General features: G+C 39.4%; 1 protein-coding gene across 3 annotated transcripts in view; it reads left to right on the top strand.

Annotated features, from left to right (window-relative positions):
- The window catches only part of chd7 (chromodomain helicase DNA binding protein 7), a 249444-nt gene that overhangs the window by 119258 nt on the left and 115479 nt on the right, over positions 1 to 14707 (top strand). For all 3 annotated transcript variants that reach the window (XM_080194190.1, XM_080194188.1, XM_080194189.1), the window contains exon 4: positions 4983 to 5118. In XM_080194190.1, coding sequence (XP_080050316.1) covers positions 4983 to 5118 — 136 coding nt within the window. The remainder of the gene's footprint in view (positions 1 to 4982; positions 5119 to 14707) is intronic.

Raw genomic sequence — 14707 nt, 5'->3', positions numbered from 1 at the left:
ACCGTTATCTCACCATAGTTATTAAAGCAGTTCAAAAGTTGTATGTTTAACTGACCTGCAGTAAGGTCATTTTAGAACTCTGGGAGTGATTGGCCCTGCCCTTTTGAAAGGAGATCATGGCCCAAATGTGCTTCGGGTTGGATTGTGAGCCATGATCAAAGACTTTTTGATGATGATGATGGAAGAGTTAGAACCTTGAGCACGTGGCATATCCTTGGGGAAGAGGACTTGTGCTCCATTCAAGCATACATAAGGAAAGCAGCTATGTATTCATATATTCTATTCCCTAGTCATGTTGTTCTATGACTCAAAATGGGAGGTTCATATGAGCAACTGAAAAGAAGTTCAAGTCCACAACGTGGAGAAATAAGGAAAGGCCCTGCTTTTAGGCAGATCACTGCTCCAATAGATAACCAAGCAGGCTCCTGAGGAAGGAAAGAGATTGAAGTTATCATCGGGTGAGTCATATGTCAGTGAGCACAATGCCATCTTATGAAATCATCATTGTGAGCTTGTGAATAGAAAAGACCTTTACTTGAAAATGAAAATATTCTTGAGGATAAATTTGGAAAAGACAATAATGGTAGCTCTACTGACTAATTGGGATGCCATTGAGATAGTAACTATAATGGGAGGAATTCAGAGGCTGGGATAATCAAAGACAATTCTGGTAGATCAAGGCATAATTGCCGCAATTGGTGAGTGAAGAAAGCTGAGGGGTACAAGGGGAAAACTCTAAACTAGTCAAGGGGGTAGAATGCTGGGACAATGGCAGTGGTAGCACCAAAAGCACACTTGGTTTTGCAGTGATGGAATGGAGATGGAGAATATATTTGATAGCTGAAGGATAGATTTCAGAAGATTTGTTCAACAAACATCTGAATTTATATTCTGTCTTTAATGTAATAAATCAAAAGATGCTTCACAGAAATGGTATGAAGCAAAATTAGACAAGGAACCACATAATGACTGTTATCTCACCATAGTTATTAAAGCAGTTCAAAAGTTGTATGTTTAACTGACCTGCAGTAGGGTCATTTGAGAACCCTGGAAGTGATTGGCCCTGCCATTTTGATTATCTGCCCTAATATTGGTCAAAGTAGATTTCAAAGAGTGTGTTAAATTAGATAAGTGGTACAGAACCGGAGAGATTTAGGGGAAAATTCGAGTTAGGGCTGAGGCAACCAAAGGCACGGCCACCAGTGGTAGAGCAATTAAAATCGGGATGCTCAAGAGTCAAGAATTAAATGAGTGCAATGAGGACACGGGCAAGAGAGTTTTGAATGAATTCAGGTTTACAGAGGTAAAAGTTCAGGAGGTTGGCAAGAGAGCATTGAGATAATCAAGTTTAGAGGTAACAGCCATAGATGAGGGTTTCAGCAGCAGATGAGCTGAGGCAAGGGGAGAGTTTGGACAGCATAATCAAGGTGAAAATAAACGATCTTAGTGATGGGTGGTCCAAGCTTGTCTTGTGATTCACGGGACAAGCAAAGATTCTGTATGTAATGAGTCTGGTATACTTTAGAAAGCATATAGTTATCAATGTCTTTTCTCATCTTAATTCTAGTTTATCTTTTAAAAATGTAACAGCTTCTCACTATCTCATTAACTATTAAATTGTAACTTTTGAATTGCCAATGTTTAAGACTAAGCATGTGAGACAGGCAGACAGTGTCTGTTATCTTAATTTGCCAAACTTTACTTACTTAAAAATTATAATCTAAATGTAGGCTTTTTGAGGTAAATGGACATGGGACAGGCAAGAAGACAAAAAAGGGTCATGAGAACAAGAAGGTTGGGAGGAAAAACAGTGTGACAGGGAAGAGAGCCATTATGGGCCTAATTTTCTCCACAAACCTCTCTGATAACTGCTAACTGCATCTGTCAGTGGCTTCTCTCCCTGTACATCATGTGACAAGGCCTACTACGTTTTACCTGACAGCAAAAGACGACACTTAGAAGCTATAGCAGACAGGGGTGGCAAAAAGAGTATTAAGTATTGATTTTAATAGCATATAGTTTCTACTAAATTTTCTTGGGAATAAACATGATAGACTTCAAGGTGCATAAAAACATTGCTTTGGTTTTTTTTCCTACTGAATGTTATCGCATGAAATTGGAAGCAGTAGTTTAATTTGACTTCTGGGTAATGATGTGTTACATCTTGGTCAATTTGACGCTAGACAGGGAGGATTGGGGCATGAGTGGGGCAGGGAGTTGTGTGGCAAAGAATAACCGGGCATTGATTGTGATTCCCGTGTGAGATCATGGCAGTGTGGTGACAATGAAATCAAGGTGACCAAGGATTGGCTCTGCAAGACTTGGGGGATATCTTGATGAGAAACTCAAGGCGAGGCTTGGGGAAGAGGCAAAGGCAAACAAGGATTTTAAAGGAGAGGCAGAACATGTGATGTGCTTGATCTCCATGTTATACGTTCTTATAGAGGCATGGGGCACACTACTCTCAACTGATGGACAAAATACCCAAATCCATTTTTATGCAACAAATAGGATTTTTAAAATTCTTCGTGGGATGTGAACCTCACTTGCAAGGCCAGTATTGTTGCCACACATCATTGCCCTTTAACGGAGTGGCTTGCTGGTTGCCATTTCAGGGCAGTTAAGATTCAGTCAGTTTGTGTGGACCTGGAATCACATCCAGACCAGACCAGGTAAGGATAGCAGATAGAATATTAGTGAGCCAGGTAGGTTTTTGTAGTTTCATAGTCATTATTGCAGAGATATTATTTCCATGTTCATTGATTGAATTCAGATTCCTCCAGAGGCCATTGTGGGATTTGAATCCATGTTCCCAAAACCATGTCTGGGCCGCTGGATTGCTGAGTGATACTACCACTATATCATTACCTACCCTTGGATTGTAGTGCCTCTCCTAGGTTGGTGGGAAAATATTCAATACTGGCTTTCCAAAAGGAATTAAATCTATTGGGATATTGGGAAGGAGCATGGAATTGGAATGGATGTAGGTTCGGTGGGTCTAATGGCCTTTTTCTGTGCTGTACTATTTTAAATGTGCCTGAATGATTTGAAATTACAAAATGGAGGATTACTTGATCAAAGGCTGCTGATTGTAACAGGAACTGCTTGTGTGTTTTGTGAGTATTCCTAAAAACAAGCCAATGGAACTGGTGTTACTTTATAACTCTAACTGGATTTATTTTAGCCATTTAACAATGAGCACTTGCAGAGTTGCTTCTTAATCTGTAAAGTTCTTTCAGCCATTGGAAATGGAATGGAATGTATTAAAACTGGTATAAAATAATGCAACCTCAATTCCTGGGCTGACAATTTTTCCTTTGAAAAAGGAATGATAATTCTTGAAGTGTAAATTTGAATTCTGCTTTTGCAGAGGTAGCTCATCATACGTGATGTAACTTTTCTCTCTTCAGTTCTTTTATTCCCATTTGTGTCCATCACCGATCTTTTTGCACAGTGCCAAGCTTTTTACTTAATGTTTATTGCACTTTATAATGTTTATAAGATGACACCCCAATTATCTCAATTTAAATAGGTTGCTTTCTATTCCTAGAAAATATGCAATTGTTACGATTAATTTTAATTTAAAAATTGTCCTTTTCTGGCAATGAATGGATAGCATTACAGTTAAGATGAGATTTGCTTAGAAGTTAGAGATGTCATTTGGTAACTGGGTACAGAGGAGGATTGAGATCTGGGTCAGGCAAGGAGAGAATGAGAAAATTGAGAGAATTTAAAAAGATTCCCATCAGGTAGGCAGGAATAATGGAAGGGATACTAGTTCACAACAAAGTTGAAGGATTGTGAAAATTTTGTCGTCATTGTGTTCACAAACGTGCACTAATGCCAGCCCTATTAAATTGATTCTCATTGTTCAAATAGATGCAGTCTGTGCATACAGAGTGTATTCACCAATTTGAATGGAGAGTGCTTTCCACACAAAAACCTAACGGGAAAGGCACCAATAAATTGTCTTAAATTGTAATTTGCGTGCTTCATCTCTCCATCTTCCCTTTCCCTATCCATCATTCATCACTCTCTCACTTTTGAACTTTCCTCCCACTCTTAGCCCATCTTTGTTGCTTGCAGCAGTATGTTGACTTTGTTGTCGGGCACGTTCTCAGTTTTGAATGAAAGAGATGATAAATGCACGAAATGGCAACACAGCATTTTTTTGAATTTTCCTGTCTTTTGTGAGTATACCTCTGCCATCCCGGTTCCTGCACTCCTCCACCCCTAGCTCCTTTCTTTCTCGGATACATTTCCAAAGTGCCTGCTATGCTTTGGTACGTTGCATAAGTTGTAGTTTTGGGTAGTCATCAAGGAGAATCATCAAGCTAGTCAAATGAGAGCCAAGTGATGCTTAAATAGTTCCTCCATGCCCATGCACATCTTTTGCAGCAGGAGCTGTTGAATAGCCACCTTCCAAGAGAACTCCACAGGAAGATTTTTAAATCCAATTGGAGTCAAATAATGGTAAAGCCAATTTCAGCACTCCACTGATATAGTTGCTCTGGTAATATTGTAGCTTCATGCTGTGCCCAAATAATGCTTTAAATTACAAGGGGTGGGAAGCTCTCTTCATTACTCGAAGATGTTAACTTATGCTGAGTACAGTTCCATGAGCATAGGTAGCTTTGATGCCTTAGCTGTTGTATTCAGATGAATAGTGAGGGGGGCTTGTACTATATGTGGAATTGTATGATTGGAAAAAATGGCCAGCTACACCTGTAGTGATTAATCTAACATTTTTGAGAGCCTCAAATGTTCAATTAAGTAGGAATAACATAGAACAGAAATGTAAGTGGGCTTGTAATTGCCTAATTTTACCCATTGATTGTCCTTCTATTACATGTGTTGTATTAGTATTTTTGTGAGCCAAAATACAATTTCAAAAGAAGCCAATAGAATCTTGAAGTATTGTGTGGAATATTATGATGCTTTTGCTTTTCGTTAAACTTTATGCTGATGTTAATATTTTGTAGCAACAAGAAAAACACACCAGAATCAACTGTTGGAAAGAAAAAAGGTAAAAGGAAACATGAATCTTCCCCTGAAAATTCAGATATGGACAAAACGCCACCTCCATCTCCACAGGAAGAGGATGAATTAGGAGTTCAGGTAAATGCAACTTAATTTATCCAAGTATAAATTTAAAATTTTGGTTGCAAATTATGCATATAGAATATATAATTGCTTGTATATTATGACCTTTATGTATTTTCTAATTAAATGTTTAGTGTACTGGCCCATGTTACCATTGTTTTAACTTCTGTTATGTTCATCAGGTAAAAATATTTTCCAACTAGCAGTGATGAGTTGTGCCACTGTTGGTGGTCTGTTAACAAATAGGAAACCTTACTAAAATTGGTGTTTAAAAAAACATATTATAAAAGGAACAAACGCAGAACAGTGTGAATGCTTGAAAACTGCAATAAACAGAAAATGCTGGGAATATTTCAAAGGTCAGGCCACATCTGTGAAGACAGAAAAGTTAACAGTTTTCTTTTTCCACATGCTAAATGTTAGTATTTACAACACTATTTGCTTTTATTTAAGGACATTGTTATATTTGTCCATTTTATATCACAAGTGGTATTGTAAAAGTTGATTGTCCATTTGCTCACATAATTGAGAAAACTGGATAAAAATCTTGAGGTCTATTTCCCCAAGCAAATGTATTAAAAGTAATGCATGCTCCGTTGATTATAGTGGACAGTTATATCCTCTTCCAATTTTCTTTGAATTGTGCATGAGGAAATGCAAGTTAATTTGCCAGAATTTGACTTGTTTGAACTAAGTTAATTTCTGTCATGCAAATGAACCAGTACGATTTCTCGAGTTTAACACCGAACTTGAGCGTTTATTTTGTGTGCACTCTCGATACCCTTCTTTGAATTATCACGTGTGAGTCAAACAAGACAAATCAAATCAGCCCGCTATAAAAGGCTTGCACTATATGGAGGAATACCTAATTTTGGTCTATCAAGTTATTTTCTTCTATCTTATACCATGTACAGTATGCTATTATCATTGACTTTGACCTGCTCAATTTTCTAGGGAGGGCAACCAACAAAAAAAATATCCTGTCAACAATCATTGATTTCGTTTGGTAGTTGAACTGTCTGCTGAGACAGAAGGTTGCAGGGTAAAACCCCGCTCCACAACATAAATACTTAATTGAGTTTGACACTTCAATGTATTTCTGAGGGAATGCTGTAAGTGCCATGTTTTGGATGAAACTTGAAGAGAAGTGTGAAGTGATTTATTCTGCTAGGAAGAATGCAAAGAGATATTCTAAGGGGATGCAGAGGCAGAGGGATCTGGGTGCATATATTGAATGTGGCAGGAATGGTTGAAAAAGCAGTTAAAAAAGCATCAGGGCTTCATCAATAGGAACAACGGGTACAAATGCAAGGAAGTTAAAATAAACCTGTTTAAAATACTGGTGTGGCTTCATTGAGTGCAGAGAGAAGCTGTTCAGCCCATTGAGTTGAATTTCCATTGGCCCATTAAATTTCCAAAAGTGCAGCTTACTCAGGCCCTCCACTCTTCCAACCCTGTAACCCCAAGCATTATCAATCCACCTAACCACATCTTTGGACTGTGGGAAGACCACCCAGAGGAAACTCATGCACAGGGAAAGTACACAAAGTGTACATACACAGTCACCGATATAACAGAATCGAACCCGTGCCCCTCGTACTGTGAAGCAGCAGCGCCAACTACTGTGTCACCCTGCTGTCCTAACTGGAGTCTTGCATCTAGTTGTTAGGAAGAATGTGAAGGCCTTCTGGACAGTGCAGAAAAGATGAAAGAGAACAGTTCCAAGGATGAGTAACTTCAGTTACAAAGATTGGAGAAGTTTGGATTGCTTTCCTTGGAGAAGGGAAGTTTGAAATGAGATGGTCTGGAGAAAGTGTTCCCATTGATGAAAAATTTGGAACCATGAGCACAGATTCAGTGTAATTGGCAAGAGAAGCAATGGTGACACAAGATTTTACACACAGCAAGTGGTTAGGATCTGGAATGTACTGTCTTGTGTTTGAGGCAGGGTACAATTGTACGGAGAAATTCAGAAATGTGGAAGAATAAGCAAGTGTATCCAGTGGAGAAGTGTCTCAGAGCAGAAGGATGGGCTTGTTGAAGAGGGTGTGTTCATAGCAGAAAATGATTTTAATAGAACTGAATATAGTAACATATTATATCCTGAGGGTAGCAAGAAGGATGGATTACCAACATGGGAAGCAAGGTGGATTGCCATAAAAGATTCTGCCAATTACTCTTTGACATTTTCACGTACAACTGTATGAAGTATAACACCCATTCTGTTCTCTTACATCGCCATGCAGGGCAACTGTACTCTTCTAATGTAAGTCAATGATTTACACATCCTTCAGCTGAATATATTCTGTTGGATCTAGCTTAATCAATGCTGGGAGACCAAATGAAGATTGGATGAATGTTGAACACTGCTATTCTGTTTGCAAATATGATCCTTATCTTTCTGTTGCCTTGCATTTCAACTCCCAAAAACAGTACAACATTTGATTTTGATTTATTATTGTCACATGTATTAGCATACTGTGAAAATTATTGCTTCTTGCTTGCTGTACAAAGCATACCATTCATCAAGAAGGAAATGAGTGTGTGCAGAATGTAGTGTTACAGTTACAGCGAGGGTGTAGAAAAAGATCAACTTAATGCAGGATAGGTCCATTCAAAAGTCTGATGGCAGCAGGGAAGAAACTGTTCTTGTGTCAGTTGGTACGTAACCTCAGACTTTTGTATCATTTTCCTGACAAAAGAAGGTGGAAGGGAGAATGTCCAGGTGCGAAGGGTCCTTAATTATGCTGACCGCTTTGCTTAGACCGCGGGAAGTGTAGACAGAACCACTGGATGGGAGGCTGGTTTGCATGATGGATTGGGCTATATTCATGACCTTTCGTAGTTTTTTGCGTTCTTGGGCAGAGCAGGAGTCATACCAAACTGCTACAACCAGGAAGAATGCTTTCCATAGTGCATCTGTAAAAGTTGGTGAGAGTCATAGTTGTCATGCCAAATTTCCTTAGTCTTCTGAGAAAGACATTGGTGGGCTTTCTTTCTTAACTATTGTGTCAGCCTGGGAGGATCAGGACAGGTTGTTGTTATCTGGACACCTAAAAACTTAAGAAGCTGTCTGGCTTTTCTTTCCCAACAAGCCCAAAAAACCATTACCCAGCATAACCTGTCTCCAAACACTCTGGCCAAAGGCTTGACTCCTCCCTCTGTACCTGGATCTTAAACTTCCTAACCCACAGACCGCAATCAGTGAGGATAGGCAATGACACCTCCTCCACAATTATCCTCAACACCAGTGCCTTGCAAGTTGTGGCAGTAGTCCCTTGCTATACTCTATACACTTATGACTGTGTGGCCAAATTCCATTTTCAAGTTTGCTGATGACACTGCTGTAGTGGGTCAGACCTCAAACAATGGTGAGATAGCATACAGGAAGGTGATAGAGAATCTGGTGAAATGGTGTGACAACAAAATCTCTTCCTCAATATCAGTAAAACGAAGGAGAGAATCATTGATTCAGGAAGCATAGTGGAGGACATGTCTCTGTCTACATCAAAAGTGATGAAATGGAGATGGTTGAGAGCTTCAAGTTTCTAGGTGTTCAGATCACCAACAGATCTGTCCTAGTCCCTCCATGTCGCGTTATAGTTAAAGCCCACTAATGCTTTTACTTTCTCAGAGGCTAAGGAAATTTAGCATGTCCATTACAACTCACCAATTTTTACAGATGCACAATAGAAAGCATTCTTTCCAGATGCATCACAGCTTGGTACAGCTGCTGCTCTGACCACGACTGCAAGAAACTACAAAGAGTTGTGAACGTAGCCCAGTGCTTCAGCCTCCCATCCAGTGACTCAGTCTGCCTTGGGAAAGCAACCAGCATAATCAAGGACTCCATGCACCTTGGATATACTCTCTTCCTTTGGGAAAAAGATGTAAAAGTAGAACCCATACCATCCAATTCAAGAACAGTTTCTTCACTGCTGCCATCAGACTTTTGAATGGTCCTTTTACATATTAAGGTGATGTTTCTCCTCACCGTATTAGTATCTGCAACACTATATTCTGCACCCTATGCTTTTCTTCGCTCCTATGTACTCTATGAATAGGATGTTCTGTTTCCATTGTATGCAAGAAAATACTTTTCACTTTATCCCAATACATGTAACTATAATAATTCAATTCCTCATCTTCACCTGGATACCATTCCATCCTCTACCATACACACTAAATGTACTATTTGAGCTCTTGGTTTTCTCTCCCATTGTCTAAGTGGTACGGAATGCTGGAAATAAATATGCAGGAGATGGGGATTCTTTGTCTAAACAGATTGTGATTTGGGGCTTCATTCAGTGTTTTCTTCATGGGTGCTGGTGGGCTGCCTACTAATTCCAGTATTTTATGCATTTTTTTGCCTTCTGTTCTGGTTATTAATTATTGAGACAATTTCCACTAGGTTTCGTTGTAGTTTTTCCAGAACTCTTTGTTTTTCTTTTTTATGGTCCTGCCCTCATGTTCAGTTCCAGTGGAAGATATGCCTACCTTCCAGTTCCGGCAGGTTCTACAGCACAAGTCCTGATTTATCCTATTTAATTACCAATGCAGATTAACCCAGTATGTTCAGTATTCTACAGTTATCCTATTACCATCAAGACCATACCTGCCTGCACAGGCTGAGGAAAAACCCTGCCACTTGATCATTGCTACCCTTGCAAGCTGTTAACTCACTATGTAGCATGCAGGCAGTCTTTGCAACATGATGGATATAAGTTGAAACCGATTTTCCTATAGAAACAATGATATAAATGGGGAATTGGTTCCTAAATTAAGACCAAAATCACTCGTGCCTGCACGTCTCAGCACAAGTTCCTCTGTTAGTGTGGGGGATATAATAAAGCCATCATCTTGAACTTCTGCAAGTCTGAGTGCATCTTAAACACAGCATAGTGTATAAATGCATTAAAATTGCAATGGTTGTGTCAAAAAAATTTAACAATAAAATACCTATTTCTAACCTAATAAAGGCAGTTTGACCTGTCCAGATATACATATGGGTGGTGCAAAATGTCAGTGCACATGTATGAATGTGCTGGTGCGATATTATAAAGTTGAAACCAATTTTGTAAAGTTGGAATGGGATGTCAGTTAATAAACATTATAAGTGCCGTTCATTGTAACTCAAAAGTCATAAAGTGAGGACAGCCTGTGCTACTTCTGGTAGAGGCAAAAAAAGGTCCAATTCCATGGAAATCACTGCAATATTCCTCCCTCGAGCCCTAAAGCAGTCAAGCAAACTTCTGCACACCATTGCCTGTAACCCATCAAAATTTTGATTAACAATCGTGTTTTATAATTGGAGGAGTTATCTCCAAATTTCTCAAATTTCCTTTTAAAGGACTGCAGTGATCTCATGCTGACCAGCAACTGCAACATTTCAATGATCACTTCTAAAGTAAATACTTCCGGGCAAAAAATTCAACTCTGCTTACTGGTTTTATAGGTGTGACTTCCTGCCCTGTCAAATGTATCCATTTCAAAGAATCTATCTAACGATACTGTATTCTGTTCCTGCCTCCTGAAAATTCCTAAAAACTTCAGACATCTAAAACTAGACTTAAAGTAAATAATCCTAATTCCAAGAGTTGTAGCAGATGAAGTAAATGGTACAGTTGGGATAAGTGGTATAGTGGCAACATGTATACAAAATTAGCTGAGTGGCAGGAAACAGAGCTGTGGTGAACAATTGTTTGTTGATTGGAGAAAAGTTTATGGTGGGGTTCCCTGGGGGTCAGTACTAAGATCACTGCTTGAACATATTTATTTTGCAGGCGACGACACAAACTTGGAAGTATTCTGAACTGTGAAGGGAATGATAGACTTTGAGAGGACGTAGGCAGGTGGAATGGATGGAGACTTAGCAAATTAAATGTGGTGTAGGGAGGAATGATGTTTTTTGGTGGGTAGAATGAGGGAAGGGAATATAAACTAAAAGGTGAAATTCTAAATGGGTGCAGGAGCAGAGTGACCTAGGGTATATGTGCACAAATTATTAAAGGTGGCAGGTTGCAAAAGCAGTTAATAAGGCATGTTGTATCCTCGAATTTATAAATTGAGACATAGAGCACAAAGCAAATTAGAGAAAACCTTTGTCAAATATTGTTTCGGCCCCAACTCGAGTATTGCGCCCACTTTTGGGCACAACGCTTTTGCAAGTATGTGAAAGTATTAGAGTGGGTGCACAAAAAGGTGTATAAGAACAGTTCGAGGCTGAGAGATTTCTGTTATGTGGATAGATTAAGAACATGGGACTTGAGAGCAGGAGCTCTCATTGAGCTCTGGAAGCCTGCTCTGCCATTTGATAAGATTATGGCTGATCTGGTTGTGGTCTCAACTCCATATTGTGTCAACCTCTCATAATTCTTGATTTCTTGTCTATCAAAAATCTGTCTACCTCAGCCTTGAATAAATTCAATTATCTAGAGTCCCCTGCCTACTGGGAAAGAGAATTCCAGAATTCCGCTTGTTAGCAATCCTCTGAAAATAAATAATCTCTGTTTTAGACCTTTAATTTTTAAACCATGTCCCCTAGTATCGACCCTATCAAGTCTCCTCAGAATCTCAAATGTTTCAGTAAGACCACTTCTCATTCTTCTAAACGCTAATAGTAAAGACTCAACCTGTTCAACCTTTCTTCGTAAGATAAGACCCTCATCCCAGGAACGAGTTGAGTGAACCCCCTCGGGATTCAAATGAGAGCAAAACTGTGCACAGTATTTCCAGATGTAGTCTCACCAAGACCCTGTACAGCTGCAGCAAAATTTCCCTATTTCTATGTTCCATTCCCCTTGTTCTGATTGATTTTCTTTAATGAGTGCACTTTCACGGTATAATTGGGATTTTTTGAAAATATGTTCATTCTTGTCAAGCCCCCTCAATCTTTTGTTCAATCACATTACCACTTGTTTTCCTAAACTCCAGTAAGTATGGGCCCAACTTAATCAACTTTTTCAAATAAGACATATCCCTCACCCCAGGAATTGGCCAAGTGATCTTTCTCTGAACTGCTTCCAAAACAGAGATGTCTCTTTAAGTGATGTGACCAGAACTACACACTAATGTCCTTGTAGCAAGATTTCCCTACTTTTATACACCATCCCTCTTGCAATAAAGGCCGATATTCCATTTACTTTCCTAATTACTTGCTGTACCTGCAGGCTGACTTTTGTATTTAAGGTATGAGGGCACCTAGATACCTCTATACTGCAGTATTCTGTTCTTTACAGCCCTCTCTACAGCCTTACGTGGTTCACCTTATCCCAGCATAGTTCAGGTGATGGTACAACTCCTCCTTTTTCCAGTATTAGTGCCAGTGCCCTATGAATCAAAACCCCATTTTTCCCACACCTCCCCTTAGCTGATTGCTATGGAGTACAGATTTGTCCACTAGCTCCCAGGCATTACAGCTATTCCACATTAACTGCCATCTTGGGTTTAGAAATACCACTCAGCTATTATATGTACTTTTATCGTTGTTTAACTATGCATTTAACACAAGATTTCTGTCATTCCAGTACCAATTTAAACTACTGCCCCAGTTTGTAGAGAGATACTCACCAACCACTCAGTTACCTGCTTACTTAATTTATGCTTCAGAGCTTCATCTCTCTCATCCCACTGCTGATCCCAGGCTCCCCCTCTCACCATTGGTATTTTGTAAAATGTCAGAACAACACCACCTCTCTCACTACACCAGATTCCATCATTTTCCAAATTCCCAGGTTTATATTCTTGTCTCAAGTCATCATTGTGCTTTCTTTTTTTTCAGCAGCTTTAACCAGGTGCCTGATTCCAAATAAATCCAGCTGGACCCTGACCAGCAGCTTGTCCTCTCCACACTGCACCCTCACACTCTGCACTGGAGACGCACCTTGACCCTCAGACACATGCAAATGGGAATCAAAGGGATGCCTAGGGGTGGCTTTGACTATTCCCCATGGAAACTGTTGCCACATCATTGTGCTTTTGGATAATGAACAAGCTTTGGGAAGTCGGAAGGTGGGTCATTGGCTGTAAAGTACCCAGCCTTTGTCCTGCTCTTGTAGCCACAGTATTAATATGGCTGGTCCAGTGAGTTTCTGGTCAAAGGTCACCTCTGAATGATGTTTGAGAGATTCAACAATGGTAATGCCATTAAATGTCATGAGAAAATGATTAAATTCTTTTCCGTCAGTGATGACCTTTGCCTGCCTCTTTGTGCAAATGTTACTTGACACTTTGCAGCCCAAGCCTGGACATTGTCCCAGACTTGTTGCATGTGGGCATGGAGTTGTGACTGGAACTTAATATTGCAATGATCAACAAGAATATCCACTTCTGACCTTGGGCTGGGTGGTTGGGGTGGGGGAGGTTATTGCAGCAGCTTAAGATAATTGGACCTATGAAACTAGCCTAAGAAACTCCACAGTTATGTTCTGGGTCTGAGATGATTGATGTCCAACAACCCCAACAGTCTTCCTTTATATTCAGTACGACTCCAGCCAGTGGAGAATTTTCTGCCTGATTCCCACTCGCTTCAGTTTTACTACGGCTTCTTGGTGCACCATTGTCTCACTTTTGAAATTCAGATCTCTTGTCCACATTTGGGCCAAGTTTATAAAAAGATTTGGAGCCATCCACTCTTGGCAGAATGCAAACCGAGCATCCATGAGCAGGAAATTGACCAGTGCTGTCAAGTACACCTTCATCTGTTGGCTAATAATTTGAGACTAGGCAATTAGGGTGGTAATTGACTAGATTGGAGTTTGTAAAACCCATTTACAAGATTGTGCAGTAGTCCAATATAAATTAATTCTGTAACGTGATCTAATTCATTCAATTCATCCATTATTCTAAATGATCAATTGTGTTGAACACTTGCAAATAAATGTTTCCATTTTGACTGTTCATTAGATCATCCTGGTCCAACCCTATTTTCTACCCAACAACACCATTCTTGAAGCCCTAAGCCTAATTTTATGACTTCTAATTTCTATCTTCAATCACCTCTAAACTTACAATAGATCTAAAACTCAACCAACACATCAGAGCTTCCACCTACATAGGCTCCCTTTCTTCCAATAGATTGAATTTAAAATCCTCACTTTTATCACCAAATCCCTTTCAGGTATGCGCACTATTTGTGTCTATATTTGTATTTATTCCTGTTTTTTAACCAAGTCTTCGGTTACCTCCAACTGCGGTGCAATGGTTCAGCATCTTTTGCCATCCTAAAAAACATTTACTAATGTTGCTATTAAAATTCAAGTTTGTTCTCTGGTACTTATTTATAAGAATGTTTTATTGTTTTGCTTGGTGTAGTAGAGAGATTATGGAAGAGCATGTGGTTTGTGCTGTAATTTAGCGTGCAGCATCATTAACTTTTGATTTATCTTCAATGTTTTGTATATATTTGATAAGTGACTAGATTTGTATTTACGGTTATAAATTGTTTACAGTTATCAAACTGGTGGTAATAAAAGGTATGGGGTATTGCAGTATATGCCATCATTCCACTCTGAGGATATCTTATTTATACACCCTTTCTCAAATGTCTGACTTCCCCCATAGAATTGAGTACAGATTGGTTAAGTTGAAAATCAGAAACAAGGAC

The sequence above is a fragment of the Carcharhinus amblyrhynchos genome, chromosome 8 (assembly GCF_965287045.1).
Source record: "Carcharhinus amblyrhynchos chromosome 8, sCarAmb.v2.hapA, whole genome shotgun sequence".
Classification (NCBI taxonomy): Eukaryota; Metazoa; Chordata; class Chondrichthyes; order Carcharhiniformes; family Carcharhinidae; genus Carcharhinus; species Carcharhinus amblyrhynchos.
This window is presented reverse-complemented; position numbering and strand designations above follow the sequence as displayed.